At 42.4% G+C, this 20,503-nt stretch overlaps 1 protein-coding gene across 4 annotated transcripts in view; it reads right to left on the bottom strand.

Annotated features, from left to right (window-relative positions):
- Positions 1–20,503, bottom strand: part of SCML4 (Scm polycomb group protein like 4) — a 138,688-nt gene that overhangs the window by 48,417 nt on the left and 69,768 nt on the right. For all 4 annotated transcript variants that reach the window (XR_009506198.1, XR_009506199.1, XM_059941471.1 and 1 more), the window contains one exon: positions 2,060–2,189. Coding sequence is in view for 2 of the 4 variants with exons in the window: in XM_059941471.1 (XP_059797454.1) it covers positions 2,060–2,189 (130 nt within the window). In the remaining 2 variants the exon portion in view is untranslated. The remainder of the gene's footprint in view (positions 1–2,059; positions 2,190–20,503) is intronic.

Here is a 20,503-nt window from a genome sequence, read left to right as displayed (position 1 = left end):
ACTTAAGAAGTAAAAGAGGCAATAGAGTCAATCACCTCCAGCTGCCAGGGCTTGCTCTCAGAAAGGCCTCCTGGTTGGGAAGAAATAGGCACGTCCCCTCCGATGTACTCAAATCTGAATTGTAGACAGTTATGGACAATTGTGGACCATGTATACAAATGTATTTATGTGCTGGGAACATACACAAAATCTTCCCTTCTCCTCCCAGGAAGCTATCAAGCTGTATATAATGTTTGCCATTTTTTTTGTTAACCTTCAGTAATTTAAAAAATCAACATGTTGCTAATTACTCCAAAGACTATATATTCGATGAAATTCTAAAGAGAATTCTGTTTACAATCTCAGGATAATGAACACTCAGCAGTCCATTTAGGTGAGCCCAACCAATGGTCCCCACACTTTTAAACTAATATACCCCATTGGTAAAAAAATTTTTAGCACATGCCCCAACATGTGTTTATTTATTTATAGATTATATACATTCTCAACTGTATTAATGTATTACATACATTTTAAAGATGTAACCAAAAAATAGAAAAATTTAAAGGATGAGATAAAAAGAAATATTAATAGTAGGTGTCATATTTTCTTCCACATGTTAATGACTCCTCTTATGTCTCCCCCTGCCCCCAGCCCAGGTATGAGCATCTTACCCTGGGGGCCACTAGTGCAGAGGAGTGTTAAAGAGGGACTTTAAGAGGAGACCAATAGGACTTTGGAAGGATTAAACAGTAACAACAAGGTTGAAGAAAATTAGTTTTTATTGAGCACCTACTATATTCCAGGCACTGTTTATCCTTTATCTTGTTTGATTCTCAAGATAAGCCTGAGAATTAAATATTATTACTTCCTCTACTAAAGAAGAAACTGAGGTTAAAAGTGGTTAGTGGCTGCTCAGAAAGTGTAATTAATGGTGCAATAGGGATTTTAACTAACGTCTTTCTGATGTCATGGCCTGTGCTCTTTTCACTCTACCAGGCTTCCTTCTTCGACTAATCCCACATGATTAAGGAAAATCTAATTGCTAAGGGACCTTCATGCCAGGCAGTGTGCTAGGCCCTACCGAGAAAATCTACACAATCCCTGACTTCAGAGAACTTAGGGCCCAGAAGGGGAGACAGACCTACTCAGAGAATCACAGGAAGTGATGTGGGACCTTGGCTGTGAGAAACATTAGGGAGATGCTAGGAGAGCCCGTCTTGGGAACTTTGGCAGGAAAGTCAGTGAAGGGTTTCTGGAGGGAGGTACCTGAGCTGAGGTACAAGGGAGGAATAGGTTGACCCCAGAGGAAAGATCATTCCAGAAGAAGGAAAGAGAATATGTTACGATCCTATGGTGGGCCCTAAAGACTAAGAGCAGGGCCTTGTTGGCCATACTACAAAATTTGGTCTTTACCTAACAGCATCAGGAGGGCACTGAGGGATTTAAGTGGGATGGGGCTGGGGATGGTTTGTGATGAGGGGGAACTATGGATGTGTATGTGTATGTGTGTGTGTGTGTGTTGTGTGTGTGTATGTGTGTGTGTGTGTGTGTGAGAGAGAGAGAGAGAGAGACAGAGAGACAGAGAGACACCATCCGACTGCTGTTACTCTTAAGATGGAACTGTTGGTTGGTGGATGCCCCATGAGAGAGACTGGGCCGAGCTTCACCCTGAACTGGATTGGAAGGCACTGGGTGGGACTGAGGGGCATTAGGATCCTTAGGAGATCTGGAAGTACAAACACAGGGATAGAAACTCTTCAAGGTGAGCAGGCTCGCTGTTGGTGCAAAGTAAACGTGGCTCTGAAGATAAAAGTCTGGGCTGCCAACCACTCTTTCGAGCCTCCACCCACCCACAGCAACCAGCTGAACCCAAGATGCATTGAAAACCAATTTTAAATAATCCACGCTGTGAGACACTAAACTCCTGTTCTCAGAGAATTTGGTCATCCTATCTACTGTCCAACTGACACACTGAATCCTTCATTTGAGCGACCTCAGTGGCAGCTCTCTAGTTCACAAAGTAACTTTAGCTGGCGGGCAGGCCATCCCAGCCTTGGAGTTCATTCGCCTCACCTACCTGTGAGAGCCTGTGGCGCTGCCAAGCTGGGTATGGTGGCTGCATCCTGAGGGATGGAGCTGAGGTCCGGCTCCGGCGTGCTCCGCGGGGGTGAGAGGGCTAAAGGCGTCATGAGAACCCGAGACTTGAGCTGCAAGAGAGAACCCAGGGAGTCAATGAAAATCTGGAGATGCTCTCTACACTTTCCCAGGATCCTTCCTGGGCTCAGTTAACCACTGCTACTCTGTCATTCTTCCACACCTTTCTATTGTGCAGCTTTGGGGGCTGAACTTCAGATTCAAGTTCATGATCAAGATTCGAGTTTGGCTCACACCCAGAGGTCAGCTCTTCACCCCGTCCTTACAGTGGAGCCACCCAGGAAATGACTGTGTCAGGCAGCGGGTGTGGGACACACAGAGGTGTGAGGAATTGCAGCCTATAAGCCTCCTGAGCGCAGGATGCAGGGTGGGGGACAGTTCCCAGCCTGAGCCCCTGTGCTCCTGAGGTTCCTGTGGACAGGTCTTTCCTGACAGCCGCCCAGTGACCAATCCTGAAGCTTTGCTCACTCTGCTGAGTTTTCTGTTCACAAAGATCACTGGGTCCTGCTAGAGGAGACAGCAGGAGCCATTCTTCCAAAAGGTGACATGCTTCTCAGGGTTTATTTCCTGCAGTGGAGACCATCAAAGGCTGATGCTGATGTTGGTGGTCCATGGACCACACTTTGAGTAGCAAGGGTGGACATTCTGTTGTTAATGTATATGCAATCCCCATCCATATCCTAACTTGATTCCTGGATTTTTAGGATGTAATAATAGTAGTAGTCACGGAGAAATAGTATTCCTACTGCTAGTTATCCAACCATTCTACATTCATTCATTTAAGTCATACCAGTGTTTAAGGGAAAAACATTCCAGTGAATGAGAATACCAACTGCAAAGGTCCTGAGGCAGAGCATGCCTGGAGTGTTTGTGCAACATTAAGGAGGCAAGAGTGAGATTGGAGAGGTGGTAAAACCACGGGGCTTTGCAAAACACTGTAAGTTCTTTGACTTTTGCTCTGAGCTCTTCTGAGCAGAGAAACTACCGAATCTAAACTGACATTTTCAACAATCTTTCTGACTGTTGTATTGAGAAGAGATGAAAGGAGCAAAAGTGAGAGGACCACTAATCTAGAGTAGATGAGCGACGATAGTAGGTTGGATCAGGGTGAGAGCAGTGGAGGTGAAGAGAAGGGGACAGATTCTGGACAGATTTTGAAGATGGAACCAGAAGGACGTTCTGACACACTGGATGTAGTGTGTGAGAGAAAAAGAAAGAAGTCAAGGATGACTCCGAGGGTTTGGGCCAGGGAGTTTTCAGGTGGGGGAAGGAGGAGGGGAGAGTGGAGACAACGAGGGAAGGTCAGGGGTTGATTTTGGACATGTCAGGTTTAAGATGCTTAGATCCAAGAAGAGATGGTAAGTAGGCAGGTACATATACTGGACTATGGAGTTCTGGGGGAAAGTCTAAACGGAGATCTAATTTTGGAATCATAAGTAGTGAGTTGATATTTAAGGCCATGATAATGAATGAGATCATCAGAGAATTGAGGGTAGGTGGAGAAGAGGAGGATCCATTCATTGAGCGCTGAAAGACTCCAACATGAAGAAGTCGGAGAGAGAGGGGTGACCAGCAAAAGAAAGCAGGAACTATATCCAGTGGGGTAGAAAGAAAAGCAGGAAAGCGTGGCACTGTAGGGAAAGATGGAGAAAGTGTCTCATGGAGAAGAGAGTGACCAACCATGTCAAATGCTCGGTCAGACAAGGAGGACAAGAAGTGGCCACGTAGCAACTTTTTGACAAGAGAGGCTGTGGTGCAGTAGATGGGATAAGAACCTGATTGGAATAAGCTAAAGAAATAGTGGGAAGAGAGGCACTGGATCAGGAAGTAAAGCCAACTCTTACAAGGAGTCTTGTCTTAAAAAGGAGTGGCCAATTAGCCATAGCAGCAGGAAAAGTAGGACTGAAAGATTTTTGCTCCATAATGAGATACCACCTCACACCCATTAGGATGGCTACTGTAAAATAAAATAAAATTTAAAATAACACATGTTGATGAGGATGTGGAGAAACTGCAACCCTTGTGCACTATGGGTGGAAATGTAAAACGGTGCATTCCTCAAAAAATTAAAAATAGAATTACTCAGAAATTCTTGCACTTCTTGCACTTGCACTTCTAAAAGAATTAAAAGCAGTGTCTCCAAGAGATATTTGTACACTCATGTTCATAGCAGTATTATTCATAATGGTCATTGTGGAAGCAACTACAAATGTCCATCAGCAGATGAATGGATAAACAAAATGTGGTATATACATACAAGGAAATATTATTCAACCTTAAAAAGGAAGAAAATTCTGACACATGCTATGACATGGATGAAACTTGAGGACATTATGCTAAGTGAGATAAGCCAGGTACAAAAAGACAACTACTGTATGAGTCCACTTATATGAGGGACCTAGAGTAGTCAAATGCACTTAAACAGAAAGAAGAATGGTGGCTGCTAAGGGATGGGGGGAGGGGGAAAGGGAGAGTCGTTGCTTAATGAGTATAGAGTATCAGTTTTGCAAGGTGAAGACGTTCTGGAAGTTGGATGCACAGCGATGTGAATATACTTAAACTACTGTACTGTACACTTAGAAATGGTTATGATGATAAATTTTATGCATGTGGTTTTTATCACAATTACTTAAAAAAAATTTTTTTTTAATTTATTTATTTTATTTTTATTTTTGGCTGCATTGGGTCTTCGTTGCTGCACGCGGGCTTTCTTTAGTCACGGCAAGCGGGAGCTACTCTTCATTGCAGTGCGTGGGCTTCTCATTGCGGTGGCTTCTCTTGTTGCGGAGCACGGGCTCTAGGCACGCGGGCTTCAGTAGTTGTGGCTCGCGGGCTCTAGAGCATAGGCTCAGTAGTTGTGGTGCACGGGCTCAGTTGTTCCGCAGCATGTGGGATCTTCCCGGACCAGGGCTCAAACCCATGTCCTCTGCATTGGCAGGCAGATTCTCAACCACTGCAACACCAGGGAAGCCCTATTTTTTTTAATTTTTAAAAGATTTTTTGTTGTTGTTTTTGAGAAGGGGGAAATATGTTCTAATGCTGGTGGAAATAGCCCAGTAGAGAGGGAAAAATTGATGAAAAAGGGGAGTGTGTGGAGAACTGCTTGCATTGAGACTCTGAACAGGTGAGAGAGGATGAGATTTAATGAACTGGGCTATGGCCTTAGAAAGAAACAAGGACTTTTCATCTACTGCAGTAGGAAGGAAGGAGGAATATGAGGCTCTGGATTTGAGTGGATGTGGAGGTGGGAGCTTACAGAAGGCCTTCTGCAATGGCTTCTAGTTGCTCAGTGATGCTGGAAGCTGTGTGCGAGGGTGGAGGAGGGTGGGTTAATGAACTAGGAGGGTGGGAGGCCGTGGGGGCAATGGAATGTGGCTGCTGAGCAGCGTTGAGGGCACAGTGGGATGTGCGGAAATGAATTTAAATTAACTGAAATGAACTTAAAAGGAGACAGGCCAAAAGTGAGCATGTTGGCTACACAAGGCTGTATGTGTGCAGAGTCTGGGGCTCTTGCTAGAGATCCTGTGTTAATCAGAAGCAGCAATTAACAATAGATAGTTCATCTTAATTTGAGCTTAGCATTTGAAAAAATTAAAAGGCTCATCATGTAGCAATACCATACTAAGTATTATAAAAATAATTTAAAAGAAACTTCAGTGGTGGGACAGAGTAGGTGGGAAAACTCCTGTGACTCAGTCACCATGACTATGGCAGGGTTTCCTCATTTGCCAAGTGTGAAGAGGGCTGCGGCCACCCTGCCTGTTCTCCCAGGTCATGCACCAAGGGTTCCCCTGGTGGTCTCTCTAGGAAGGTACAGCTTGTGATGGAGAGGCTGGTGGTGACAGTCTCCAAGGACTGTGGGCAGCAGGCTCTGGAAGAACCTTGGCTAAATCCTCCTTTACAGGCTTAAAGCCCTTCAATGTCCAACATACAGATAACGATGTTGGTGGGGGGAAATAAACAGGATTAGTAAGTCGTCATTTTCCCCCCTGTGTTCTTTAAGTAAATTACACAAAGATGCATGTGATCCTTCCCGAGAAAAATGACAATGATGATGAGGAGGAGGAGGAGGATGACGGCAGCTAAGACTTAGATAGCAGACACTGTTTACTGTTCATGTAAACTTCATAATGACCCTAACTTTAATACTTGCTCACTATTTTAATATTTATTAGAGGGGGATCTGTCCATTGAACCCAACTCCAATGAAATAATATAGTTGGCTGTTACCTCTGCCCATAATTTCTGCCCAGGTGAAGCAATTAAAGGGATTAGAATAAGTCAGCTGGTTTCAGGAAAAACCTTACATATTCATTCAGCCTGTAAAACAACTTCTGGGACTTTTGAACAAAGAAGGAATCTCATGCAGCTGTGGGTGGTATATGACTTTTTAAAAATATCCTTTTGGTAAGAGGATAAATCATCAGTAGGAATATCCTTTGACTCAGCATTCTGAAATTTCTATCTCATTGCTTAATATAAAGAATGAATCAAAAGTAAGCTAACCTAGAAAAGGGAGAGGGGTAGGTCATAGGGACACGGGAGTCAACTGAAAGAGCTTTCAATGGCCAAACCTGGAGCAACATGAACAACAGATAAAGAAGGTAGTAGTGGATTATAATTTAAAGTATACAGTGAATATCCATGACTCCATACTCACATAAATGAGTGACTGACTAAGTAAATACATGAGGAGAATAGACAGATCTCCCATGTATAAAAATTCCAAATATTTTATTGTGGAGTATAACTCCTCCTCCTTAAGTGTGGGCCACACATAGTGACTTCCTTCCAAAGAGGACAGTATGGGAATGGGGGGAAAAGTAACTTTACAGTGGATAAACTGGTCAAACACCACCTCAGCCAGGGGATCCAGCTCACCATCCACAGTGATAAACCATGTCGATAGTTCGCACCCTTGATATGACGTGATGGGAATGGCACCTTACCTCTGAGATCTTCTTTCCAAAAATCCATGAATCCCTTCTAATCATGGGATAAACTTCAAAAAACCCAAGTTGCAGAACATTTTATAGAATACTTGACCAATACTCCTCAAAACTGCCAATGTCATCAAAAATAAGAAAAGTCTAAGAAATTTTCACAGCCCAGAGGAGCCTAAGGAGACATGATGACTAAATGTGATGAGGTATCCTGGATGGATTCTCGAACAAAATAGGGAAAAACTAATGAATTTCAATAAAAGATGGACCTTATTTAACAATAAGGTATTATTATTGGTTCACTAGCTGTGACAAATGTACCATAATAATGTAAGACGTTAGCAATAGGGGGAACTAGGTGTCGGGTATATGAGAATCCTCTGTATATTTGCAACCCTTCTCTAAACCTAAAACTGTTCTAATATATAGTTTATTTTAAAAATATTCAAAACAGAATCTGGCAGAATAAACTACGTAAAATAAAGAGGAAGGAGGGAGGAGAGGCCTCTTTCTTGGCTGCGTAAGACTGGAAGAAAATTTGCTGCCCAGGATACCTTGCTCTGACATGCAGGAGCTGATCCTTGGCCTTCAAAGCCAACAGCCCTGTGCGGATGCTGGCAAAGTTGGCACCTTTACCTGAAATTCAAAACCTCAATCAAATGGGTATGGCGACTCCTCATCCAGGGCATGGTTGCCAATGGCTGTGCTTTGCCTTCTTAAAGCATCATGGTGGGATGAAGCAGAGGGGTAGAGGCGGCCCCTGCCAGCTGGAGTCTCACCAAAGGGGCTGGGGAAGCTGGGATCAGCTCATCTTTCTTTTCCATTCACAGATCCAAAATATGGGCCTGGAGAGTTTCTTGCTCCCGCTGTCTTCAGGGGAAGGCCTTCTCTAAGACATTTGCTGGAAAATCACTGCAAAGAGTTGTGGGGGGCGGGGATTTGTCTGCAAACTGAGATGTGTGGCCAGGGCACACTAAAGAAGAAGGGATCAGCTGATGTAAAATTCAAGTATTTTTCTAGAAATATGCAAGTGTGGAGAAACAGAAGTACTGACTAAAGAGTATTTCTTAGATTGACAACAAGAGGTTGGTAAATGAAGGATACAGAATGTGGTTGGGGGAGTATAGAGATGTGTAGAGCCTGCCTGCACATCAGCAGAGGATGAAGCAGCAAAGCAAAACTAAAATAAGTTCAGGATAGCAGTGGGCACATACAATGGAGCGCTAGCTTTTGGGTCTGGGTTCAAAGCCCAGCTCAGTCACTCACTAACCCTGTCCTAAGTCTCGCTACTTCACCTTTCAGAGCCTACCTTTCCTCATCTGTAAGGTAAGGATAACAGCACCTTCTCACAAGGATGTGACAAGAATGAAGTGTAAACATTTAGCATAGGGCTAGTGCAAAATGAGAACTCAATAAGTGTTTCTGATCATTATTGCTGCTACTATTATAATTTTATTATTAGAAATTCCAGAAATACAAATGAGTTCCAAGTTTCTTGTTCATGTAGCCATGGCAGGAAAGGGAAATTGCCCATTTTTCTTCTAGGACCCATCTACATTTTCTACACTTACCCACTTGGGATCACATCTTCCCAAATCTTTGAAGACCCACCCTCCTACCTTACACATTGCACATGATCCCCTTTAAGAAATGTTCCCAGTACGTTAAGTATTGCTTAGGCAGGAGCTGCCCTTTCCAAGTTGTATCATTTAAGCTAAGTCTAAAAAGGGAAAAAAATTCATTCCATGAGGCAGTCATTTACTCAAAAAATATTTATTGAGCACCTACTGTGTGCAGGAAACTGTTGTAGGTGCTGAGGATACATCTGTAAATGGAGGAGATAAGGTCATTGTTCTTGATGAGGTAATATCATAGTGGAGGAAACAAATAAGAAACACAACAAAAATGTCAAATTGTGATAAGTACTACTCTGAGAAGTAAAATATGGGGATGTGATAAAAAGGGACCAGGTGACTAGGGTAGGCTGATAAGGAGGTGACACCTACATCAAGACCTGAATGACAAGAGGGAGGCTGAGGGCTTCCCTGGTGGCTCAGTGGTTAAGAATCCGCCTGCCAATGCAGGGGACACGGGTTTGAGCCCTGGTGCGGGAAAATCCCACATGCTGTGGAGCGACTAAGCCCGTGTGCCACAACTACTGAGCCTGCACTCTAGAGCCCACGAGCCGCAACTACTGATCCTGCATGCCACAGCTACTACTGAAGCCCACGCACCTACAGCCCATGCTCTGCAACAAGAGAAGCCACCGCAATGAGAAGCCCGTGCACCGCAACGAAGAGTAGCCCCCGCTCGCCACAACTAGAGAAAGCCTACACGCAGCAACAAAGACCCAATGTGGCCAAAAATTAAATAAATAAAATAAATAAATTTATTAAAAAAAAAAAAAGAGAGAGGCTAAGGAAAGAACTTTCGAAGGAGACAGAGTGGTCAGTGTAAGCCTCCTAAAGCTTGGCTTCTTCAAAGAACCAGGAAGCCAGAGTGGCTGGAATTATGAGCAAGAGGCAGAAGGATGCAAGATGAGGTTAGCTAGGTGGTCAGGGCCCAATCATGAGGGCTTTCTAAGTCAGTGTTGTAGATTGAATTGTGTCCCTCTCAAAAAAGACATGTTCAAGTCCTAACTCCCAGTACCTATGAATGGGACTTGACTTGGAAATAGGGTATTTGCAGATGTAATCAAGTTAAGATGAGGCCATACTGGATTAGAGTGGGCCCTAACACCAATGACTGGTGTCCTTATAAGAAGAGGGAAATTTGGACACAGACACAAACACACAGGGAGAATCCCATGTGACAATGGAGGCAGAAATTGGAGTGATATGTCTACAACCAAGGAACACCAAGGATTGCAGGCAACCACTAGAAGCTAGGAAGAGTCAAGGAAGGATCCTACCCTAGAACCTTCAGAGAGAGCATGGCCCCTCCAACACCTTGATTTTGGACTTCTAGCCTCCAGAACTGTTGTTTTAAGACACCCAGTTTGTGGTACTTTGTTATAGCACTCCTAGTAAATAAATACAGTCAGATTAAAAAGTTTGGATTTTATTCTAAGAGTTATGGAAACAATCAGAGAATTTTAAGCAGAGAAAGACACAACCCAGCTTTTATTTTATAAAATTAAGTATGGCTGCTATACAGAGAATGGATGGGGAGAGGCGAAATAGAGAAAAGAATACTAGTGAGGAGGTTATCATATGGTCCAGGCAAGAGGCATAGGTGGCTGAACTAGGGTGAAAGCAGTGAAGACAGAAAGAATTGGTTGGATTCAGGTGTACTTTGGAGGTGAAATTAAGGTGATTAGAGAGAGAAAGTGCAAAATCAAAGATAACTTCTAGATTTATTCACATAAACTTTGTTTTGATAGTATATTTTTATTACATTAGTTTAAAACATTAGCATTTTACTTGTTGCTCATTTAGTTAACTTTGGGGAAGCCATAATACTGGCTTGTGTCTAAGGTTCAAAACATTCCTCCTCTAATACTCAAGCAGTAAAACTTCAGAATATGACAGGAAACATTCTATGCAGAACTTCTGGGAGAGGACGTGAAAAAGAAGTCGAGCATCCACATTTCCTCATCTGGAAAATGAACACTGAGAACTGACGTGATTTCACATTGCCCAATGAGCTGCAGGGAGTGGTGAGAACACGGGACTCAGAGAGGGCTGGGGTTCTAATCCTGGTTTTGCCCCTGACTCACATGGGACTCTGAGCAACCCATTCAATGCCTCTGGGCTTCATCTTCCAAAGCCATTAATGCGGGTAGGGTTGTTGGCTTTTTTTTTTTTTTTTTTTTTGGCCTTGCCACTCAGCATACGGGATCTTAGTTCCCGGACCAGGGATCGAACCCGTGCCCCCTGCAGTGGAAGCACGGAGTCTTAACCACTGGACCACCTGCGAAATCCCAGCTTGTTGGTTTCTAAGTTCTATTCCAACTCGTAATGTTGTGTATGTACCTTGCATTAGACTATTTCTGAAAACATTAAAGAGTTTGAGATAAAACCAGTGTCAGTGCCATATTTTGAATGTTGATTAGAAGAAATGTGGCATCCTAAATTTCTTTGGAGTTTTGTTGCTGGGAATATAGAAAACTATGTTATTTGGGTCAACTGAAAACAACTACCAACAATGGATAAAATGTTAAGATTAGTAAAAGTATGGAGGAGCTAACAATATATAAAGGATAATTGGGCCCAAATATAGGTGAAATCTAGGCCTTGGAATTGCCATGGATCAGGGCTCACCCAAAGGGCTACAACCTCAGGGTAAGGGTAAGCTAGCTGTAAACTTGTCCTGCCCTACCCCACCCATACCTGACTCTAAGGAAAGTTGCCTTGACACTGGGGGAGGGGGTGTGCAGAATCCCTGGGAAGATATTGCCACAAGCCAGAGCTCACACAGATTTGCAGCTCAAATTCACAGAACTTGGGCAACCAAGAAAACTTCAGGTTGTGAAGTTATTTTAAAAATTACCCAATCTGGCAGTGCTCCCAGGTTACCTGGAAAAACAAACACAAATCATCTCTGGAGAAAGGTCTCAAAGAAGTCCCCAAAATAATTTTTCAAAGTCAGTGAATAACACAGCCCAAACACACAAGGAAGCAAGGAACCAAAGCAAGAATGGGCAATAAAAACACACAGCAGTAAAACCCCAGAAACGGGGCTTCTCTGGTGGCACAGTGGTTAAGAATCCGCCTGCCAGTACAGGGGACACGGGTTCAAGCCCTGGTCTGGGAAGATCCTACATGCCGTGGAGCAACTAAGCCTGTGCGCCACAACTACTGAAGCCCGCGTGCGACTAGAGCCTGTATTCCACAATAAGAGAAGCCACTGCTTCTTTCTTCTTATGAGAAGCTCGCGCACCACAACGAAGAGTAGCCTCTGCTCGCCACAACTAGAGAAAGCCCGCGCACAGCAACAAAGACCCAATGCAGCCAAAAATAAATAAATAAAGTTAAATAAATAAATAAAATAAAATACTTAAGATATTTCAATGATCAGACTTAGATTCTAAAAGCAAGTGTGATACTATGTATAAAGATATAAAGAACAAGTTTGAAAATATCTCTGGAGAACAGAAAACTATAAAAAATAGCATAGCAAAATTGTAAAAGAACCAAATCTAACTTCTATACAATAACTAAAATTAAAAACCAAATAAACAGATTTAACAGCATACTAAATATAGCTAAAGAAAGAATTAGTGTGCCAGACGATATGTCAGAGGAAATTCACCAAAAAGTAGCATAGAGACAAATAGATAAAAACTATTGAGGGAATGTTAAAAGACAATGCGAATATGAGAAGTTTTAACATTAGAGTTTCAGAAAGAATGGAACAGAGGTTATATTTGAAAAGATAATGGCTAAGAATTTTCCAGATCTGATGAAAGTTCTAATCCACAGATTCAGGAAGCCCAACAAACTCTAAATAAGATGAATAAAAAAGAAATCCACAGGTAGACACAACAGAATGAAATTGTAGAACACCGAAGACAAAGAAAAAAATCTTAAAATTAGCTTAAAAATACAAAACTTGCCAGGGAACACTCACATAAGCCAGATGGAGAGCTGAGTTCTTTACAACAATGGGTCCCAGAAGATAAGTGGAATAATACCTTCAATGTGCTGCAAGGAAAGTAACAACCTAGAATTCTACACCCAGCAAAAATATTTTTTTCCAAAAGTGAAGATGAAATAAAAGTACTTCCAGACAACAAAAGCTAAGAGAATTCATCACTAGAGGATCTATATTAAAGGGACTTCTAAAAGATGTACTACAGGGAATGGAAAGTGATTTCAGGTAGAATGTATAATATGCAAAAAGAAATGAAGAATTTTTTTAAGTGGTAAATAAGCAGGTGAATCTAAACGAAAATAACTACAAAACAAAAATAATTGTTTTGAGGGATTAAAAAAGCAAAAAAGAATTAAGATGTGTGATGACAGTAATACTGAAGTGGGGAGATAAATGGAGTTAAAGTGTCCTAAGGTCCTTGTATGATCTAGGAAGAAGCAAAGGTAAGGTTAACTTTAGAAAACTCTAGTACATAAGCATGCTGTAATTTCTAGAGCAATCAGCAATACAATAGAAAACATAGTGCTTAAACTTCAAGAAGTAGAAAAGAAAGAATCATATGCTTAAAAATCCAAAAGAAGGCAGGAAAGACAGGTAAAAGGAACATAGAATGAGTGAGACAAATAGAATACAGAAAATAAGACATAGATTTACACCCAAATTTATCAATAATTACTTTAAATATAAATGGACTAAATGTCTAGTTACAAGATAAAGATTATTATACTGGATGCTATGGATTAAAGTGTGTCTCCCCACCAAAAGATGTTGAAGTCCTAACCCCCAGTACCTGTGAATGTGACCTTGTTGGGAAATAGGGTCTTTGCAGATGATCAAGTTAAGATAAGCTCATTAGAGTGGGCCCTGAACCAATATGACTGTGTCCTCATAAAAAGGGGAAATTTGGACACACAGACAAACATGTACAGAGGGAAGACAATGTGAAGACCCAGGGAGAATGCCATCCACAAGCCAAAGAACACCGGAGGCCCCCCAAAGCTAGGAGAGAGGCCTGCAGCAACAGATCCTCCCTCCCAGCCCTCAGAAGGAACCAACCTGGCTGATCTTGATCTCAGATTTCCAGCCTGCAGAACTGTGAGACAATAACTTTCTGTTGTTCCATCGACAGATGAATAGATAAAGAAGACGTGGTATATATACACAATAGAATATTACCCAGCCATAAAAAAGAATGAAATAATGCCTTTTGCAGCAACATGGATGGACCTAAAGGTTATTATACTAAGTGAAGTAAATCAAAGACAAATATCATATGATATCACTTATATGTGGAATCTAAAAAAATGATACAAATGAACTTATTCACAAAACAGAAATAGACTCACAGACATAGAAAATAAACTTATGGTTACCAAAGGAGAAAGGAGGGGGGGATAAATTAGGAGTTTGGAATTAACAGATACACACTACTATATATAAAATAGATTAACAACAAGGACCTACTATATAGTACAGGGAACTATATTCCATATCTTATAATAACCTATAATGGAAAAGAATCTGAAAAAGAATACACATATTCAGTAATACATATATATCTAACATGTATATATATATATTAAGTGATATATATGTATATCTAACATGAAATTAATACAACATTGTAAATCAACTATATTTCAATAAAAATAAAATTTTTAAAAAATTTGCACTGTTTAAGCCACCCAGTTTGTTGTATTGTGTTACAGCAGCCCTAGGAAACTGATATACCAGATTCTATTTTTTAAAAATCATGTTTTCTCTCCCTTCCTTCCTCTCCCACGCCATTCGAGGATAGCTTTGTCCACGTCCCTGCCCATAGCTTTCCCTGGGGGCACATTGCTCCTTTAGGCTCCTCTTTCTTCACTCAAAACTCCCTCAGGGTTCTGCGGAGATTCAGGGAGCAGGGTTAGGGAAAATTGAATACCTCACAGTGTTTAACCTTAGACTTTAGTCTAAAAAACTTGCCTGTTGGAAATGCAAATCAGCTCCAACAACAAGAAGTTTGTGGCCAATGGCCTAATTCCATTCCGAGGAGTCAGCCTGTTTCTGGGTTTACCCACACCTTTTTCTCCTTTCCCTTGGGAGAGATTAAACATGCAAGGGATGGAGGGGCCAGTATCCTTTGGCCTTGTTTACATTTCTCTTACTCCTTAGCATAAGTGAAAATACCAACTAACATTTATATCTGAGTTACACTCAGAATGCTGGTCAGGAAACATTCACCAGATACCGCTGCCCCAGATCCACTGCTTAGCCTCACCCCTGACCATTGCTCCAGCCCTGGGGTGAGGGCAGCGGAGGGCGGGGGTGGTCACAGAAAACCCCAGGAGAGACAGTTCCCAGCTCTAGGGTTAGTGTGCACGGAGGCGGAGGCGGAGGTGGTGCTACCATTCTGCCTGGGTGGGGCTGAGAAGAACGGGTTAATTTCCTCCTGACAGAGGGCAGCCGAGAGAGGAGACAGTGAAGCCGTGAAGCCCGTCCTCCGTTGAGTACCAGGAGACAGAAGGAAGAAAAAGGAAAACAAAAATAACCATCATTGGATAAAGCGGGATGCAGAAAAACAGATCCATCCATGTGAAGTATTTAATGAATGTTGACTCTGCCCCGTGACTCCAACAATCTTTAGTAGAGACCACACATTTCAAGGAATGCTTGCTGTGATGGAGTTTCTTACAGAAACTGGCGAGGGAGCCAAGTTCTACGCACCAGCAGGTGTGGGGTCAGCCCTGAAGATGACAGTGGGGATATGGAACATACACTTACAGACATCCTGCGCATAGCAGAGCTCAGAGCAGTGGGGAGGTGGAGCAGCTTATATTGGTTCACAAGAGGTGACTGTTAAATTTTCGGGAATATTGCAAGTTGTTTGTTAGACACAGCAATTATTAAAAATTAAAGTGCATACACTTACAGAGTATTAATTTTCTAAATAGATTAAGAACAAAGGTAATAGATACTCAAAACTCATCACTTTCTAATTATTTTACTGTTGCATCTGTGTGGAAATACAGTACAAGAGTGATACTGCAGCACATCTTTTACCAACTCCACTTTCAGGAAAGTCACATTGGTGCCTTGAAACTGGCCATGTTGGCAATCTTTACACCTTGGAAATTGGCAAGCGCTACAAATAGGGCTGGATTTACTGTTTTGTTGACTTACAGGCTTAAGAGAGTGATGGAGAAAATATTAAAAATGCAAATTAAACTTAAAAGTGTGTCTTGTCTGTAGCCATTACACAGCGAATAGAATGAAAAAACAAATATTTTTTGTTTTCACAAACTATTATCCAATTCAGCAAAGAAGTCAACCACATCCTTGACAAATGAGTGAAATTCCAACATACAACTTCACTGTTTACATTTCTCTCACTCCTTAACATAAGTGAAAATACCAACTAACATTCATGTCTGAGTTACACTCAGAATGCTGGTCAGGAAACATTCACCAGATACCGCTGCCCCAGATCCACTGCTTAGCCTCACACCTGACCATTGCTCCAGCCCTGGGCTGAGGGCAGGAGGGTCACAGAAAACCCCAGGAGAGCCCGTCCCCTCCCTAGGTGCTGCACACCGTTCAGCCCAAGGGAATGGCCCCTGCCTAGTGCCTGTGCCGTCATTTCCCTCACGGGCCACAGGTGGTACTTCATATGCACCATCAGCAAGAGGGGGACCTTGAAAATAGGCACAGGAAAGGTTAGATGTCGATTCTTCCCTTCCATACTATTAGGCTGCCGTTAGCGTTCATAACTATGACTCTTAAGGCAATACAAGATCTGGATAATCAAAGAAGCACTGAAGCCAATTCAACAGTTATAATGAAAACACACTTTAGAAAGAGGCTTTAAACAAATGTTGAAACAAACAAACAAACAAACTCTTTCTACTTAAGTTTGAACATTCTCCTAATTGAGATTTTTGTTAACTTGACGTCCTTGTTACACAGTGCCAAGAACACATACTTTTTCAGGGAGGAAAAGGATGACAATAAGAAAGGAGGAACAAAAGAAAATGTTGCATTTACTCTTGCTCTTTAGAAAATTACTTTCTTTATAAAGTGAATTTTCCAGTTAACGGAAGACTGTCCTTTAAATATTTAGCAGAAATTGCTGGCTTTTCCCAAATATCCATGCTTCTTTCTTCATTTATTAATGGAATCCCTGGATTTCAGCTTATCACATGGTCACTCAGCACTACATTTTCCCGCCTCCCGTGGAGGTAAGTGTGGCCAAGTGACTCACTTCTGGCCAGTGAGTTGCAAGTGTGAGGGTGTATACAACTTTGAAGGTTTCACCCTTAAAGGGGAACAACGTGCCCTCCACCACCTCTGTCCCCATTCTGCTGGCCGAAGTAGTGGGATGGTGAGACCTGGAGGGGCCACCTTAGAGCATGAGGTAGAGGCTGTGTGTTAAGATAGCAGAGCAACAATATAAAAGGAGCCTGGGTCCTCGACACCGTGGAGTCATCGAATCAGCCCCACATGGCCTTCCCAGACAGTAACATGAGAGAGAAATTAGTTTCTATCTTCTTTAAGCCACTGTTCTTTGGCCTTTGTTACAGCAGCTGAATTTGTATGCTGAATGATACAATTATTAACATTTTAGAACATTTAAACTATTTGTTTTTTAGTATTTCAGGGATGATATTCTTTCTAGAGCATGTTACACTTTTCTTAGCTAGTTAAACAGAGCAGACAGAAAGTAATCTACTCTTTTCTGAATCAGGAAACACAAATACTATTCTGAATAATGCAAAGAGATTGCTGAGGTGGAGAGGGCTGCTGGCCCGACAGTATGTGGCCTCAGGCTGCGGAGCATGGTTAATTCATGCCTAATTCCTGCAGTTTTTCTGACTCCTCTCACTATGAAATTATCAAGGATCTATAAGAAATATATATATAAAGTGCTTAGGCCCAGAGACTCAAATGTAGAAGTGCTCAGTAGGTGTTACTTATGACTATTATTGCTATTAGTATTAATTATTATTATTGAGTACTGGGGACAAACGGCTATCTTAAAAATACCGGCACTTTTTTCCTCCTGCTTAAATCATAAAGACACAGAAGCTGAAAATTCCGCTATTTGGAGCCATTATAATCAGCTTTGTCTACTGAATGGAAGTTAGGGTTTATCCCTGGTGCAGACCCTCTCTCTTTATCTTTTTAAAAAGACTTCCATGGTCTCCTTAGTCATGAAATGTAAGGAAAATCTACCTGTTGACCTTGAGGAGTCTCTGAACTCAGGACATAAATCAACAGCAGATTCTTTGAACTGAGATGTAAATGTTCCGTTCTATAATGAAGAAAGCTGTTTTCACGGCAGTCGGAGTATGGCTCTTCGGAGAAAATATGACGTTAAGAGGTTTTTCCTTCCTTTGACTGGGGTGAGAAGGGGGCAGCAAGGCCATAAAATGATACTCACAGCAGCAAGCATGCCCCAGCAAAGTGGCTGCAGGCCGGGGCCAAGAGACATGGCCAGATGGGCCCTGGGAGGAGGAATGACCCATGAACTCTGGAGCACTCACATCTGAATGCCAGTTAAACCCTTCCTTTTCTGCCTATAATTTGCACATGTTATTCTCAAGACTCAGAGAAGGGGTTAAATATCACAGCCTGTGTTAGCTGTGCTTGGGTCTTAAAGGGAGAGGCTTATACCCATACTTGGACCAGAGAGAGTTTCCACACGTGCAGGGACACAGAGGTGATTGACAGAGCAGCTTGGGACAGCACCAGGCAAGAAGCGACAAATGTCAACCAGCACAAACCTGTGATACAGTTGGTACAACCAGGCATCCTCAGAATCTCCTGGCTCAATACTTATCATTTTATTATGATAATATTGTTAATATAAATATAATAATGTGCTGACATAAAGTTATATTGTTATTGTTTTATAACTGATAATATTACTGTATATTTTATTGTTCTAAATTACTAACATGATATCATATAATTATACTTTCAGTATCCAGCTGTGTGTGCAATCTTCTCCCCAAAATATCTTCCCCTTCAAATCAAAGGCTATTAAACTGCAATAATCAAGCTTGTAAGAAATGCATCTACAGTAAAGGTAAACAGACTCTGAGGAAGGGTTTGGAAGCATTTTCTTAGTAATAAAATACAAGATCTTTAAGGGTAGACCAAGTAATATCTTATTTCACTTGCTCAGGATTTTTTTTTTAACAACTCTGGCTCCCCAACTGTGTCCCAGGTAGTTAAAACTGCCAAATGAGTGGCCATTTGGTAAATGGAATCAAACTGTACAGTTTCCTTGCTGGCATCTCCACAATTAAAACGATTTCATTACTGGTAAAATGGGGCTTCAGGGTCTAAGAAATTGTCAAAATAAAACCAGAGAGACTTAATACGTTGCTAACTTTACTTTGCCAAGTAAGGACATTTTTTTAAGATTACCAAACCCTCACAATATATGACACTTAATAAATTTTAACACCAAAATAGCAGGAAGCAGATATTTCAGAATAAAGGACGATCCTGGGGCTTCCCTGGTGGCGCAGTGGTTAAGAATCCGCCTGCCAATGCAGGGGACACGGGTTCGAGCCTGATCCGGGAAGATCCCACATGCTGCGGAGCAACTAAGCCCGTGCGCCACAACTACTGAAGCCCGCGTGCCTAGAGCCTGTGCTTCACGACAGGAGAAGCCACCGCAATGAGAAGCCCACGCACTGCAACTAAGAGTAGCCCCCTCTCACCACAACTAGAGAAAGCCCGTGCGCAGCAATGAAGACCCAGTGCAGCCAAAAATAAATAAATTTTAAAAATAATTTAAGGGCTTCCCTGGTGGTGCAGTGGTTGAGAATCTGCCTGCCAATGCAGGGGACACGGGTTCGAGCCCTGGTCTGGGAAGATCCCACATGCCACGGAGCAACTGGGCCCGTGAGCCACAACTACTGAGCCTGCACGTCTGGAGCCTGTGCTCGGCAACAAGAGAGGCCGCGATAGTGAGAGGCCCGCGCGCCACGATGAAGAGTGGCCCCTGCTTGCCGCAACGGGAGAAAGCCCTTGCACAGAAACGAAGATCCAACACAGCCAAAAATAAATAAATTAAATAAATTAATTTTAAAAAATAATAATAATAATTTAAAAAAAAAAAGAATAAAGGACGATCCTTTAGGTGGAATCATTTTAGCTTTGTGAAGACTTTAGACGTTTTTCTCCTGTCACCAGGAGCGGGTCGGGACTTCATACAGACTGGCACCCGGTTTGGAGCCGTTTTTCTCGAACAAGAAGCCCATGGCTTGGGGAGCTATCTGGGAGCTGCTGGCCTGAAATAATTCCCACAATTTCCTCAAATATATGGGAGGTGGACTGAAAGAAGAGCTGTGGCCTGCTGTCCCCAGAAAAGAGACCCTGTGAGGCATGGGAATAAGATCCACCTGCCATGTGCAGGGCCCGTATGTCAGCTAACCGTCTCCAAAGCTTTCTTCCTGCCCTGAGCTGTCTCTGAGTGTTAGGAGAACTGAAAACTGCCTTTTTCAGGAGACAGGAAAATTGCAAAGTTGGGTTCATTCCACAGAGTGAATTTCCATTTTTCCTGGCCCCAGAAATGCTGTGTCTGTCGGTAATTTCCTTTCTTGGGTCACAGCTCCCAGGGGAGCAGGAGAAAGGCCAAATAGAGAAAAATTTTCAGTGTGTTTCTTTAGATCCTGGATTCACTCCCTGGCTCTATAAACAGAAGGGCTGCCCTGCTCCAGCCTTCCAGATGCAATTCCCAGACCCCAGCAACTGCGCAGGTAGCTGAGCAGAGAGACCTGCCCTGGGCCAGCTTCAGAGACACAATTCAGAGACACAATTCCGGTGTGCCCATG

This window comes from Balaenoptera ricei, chromosome 12 (genome assembly GCF_028023285.1).
Source record: "Balaenoptera ricei isolate mBalRic1 chromosome 12, mBalRic1.hap2, whole genome shotgun sequence".
NCBI classification, from domain to species: Eukaryota; Metazoa; Chordata; class Mammalia; order Artiodactyla; family Balaenopteridae; genus Balaenoptera; species Balaenoptera ricei.
This window is presented reverse-complemented; position numbering and strand designations above follow the sequence as displayed.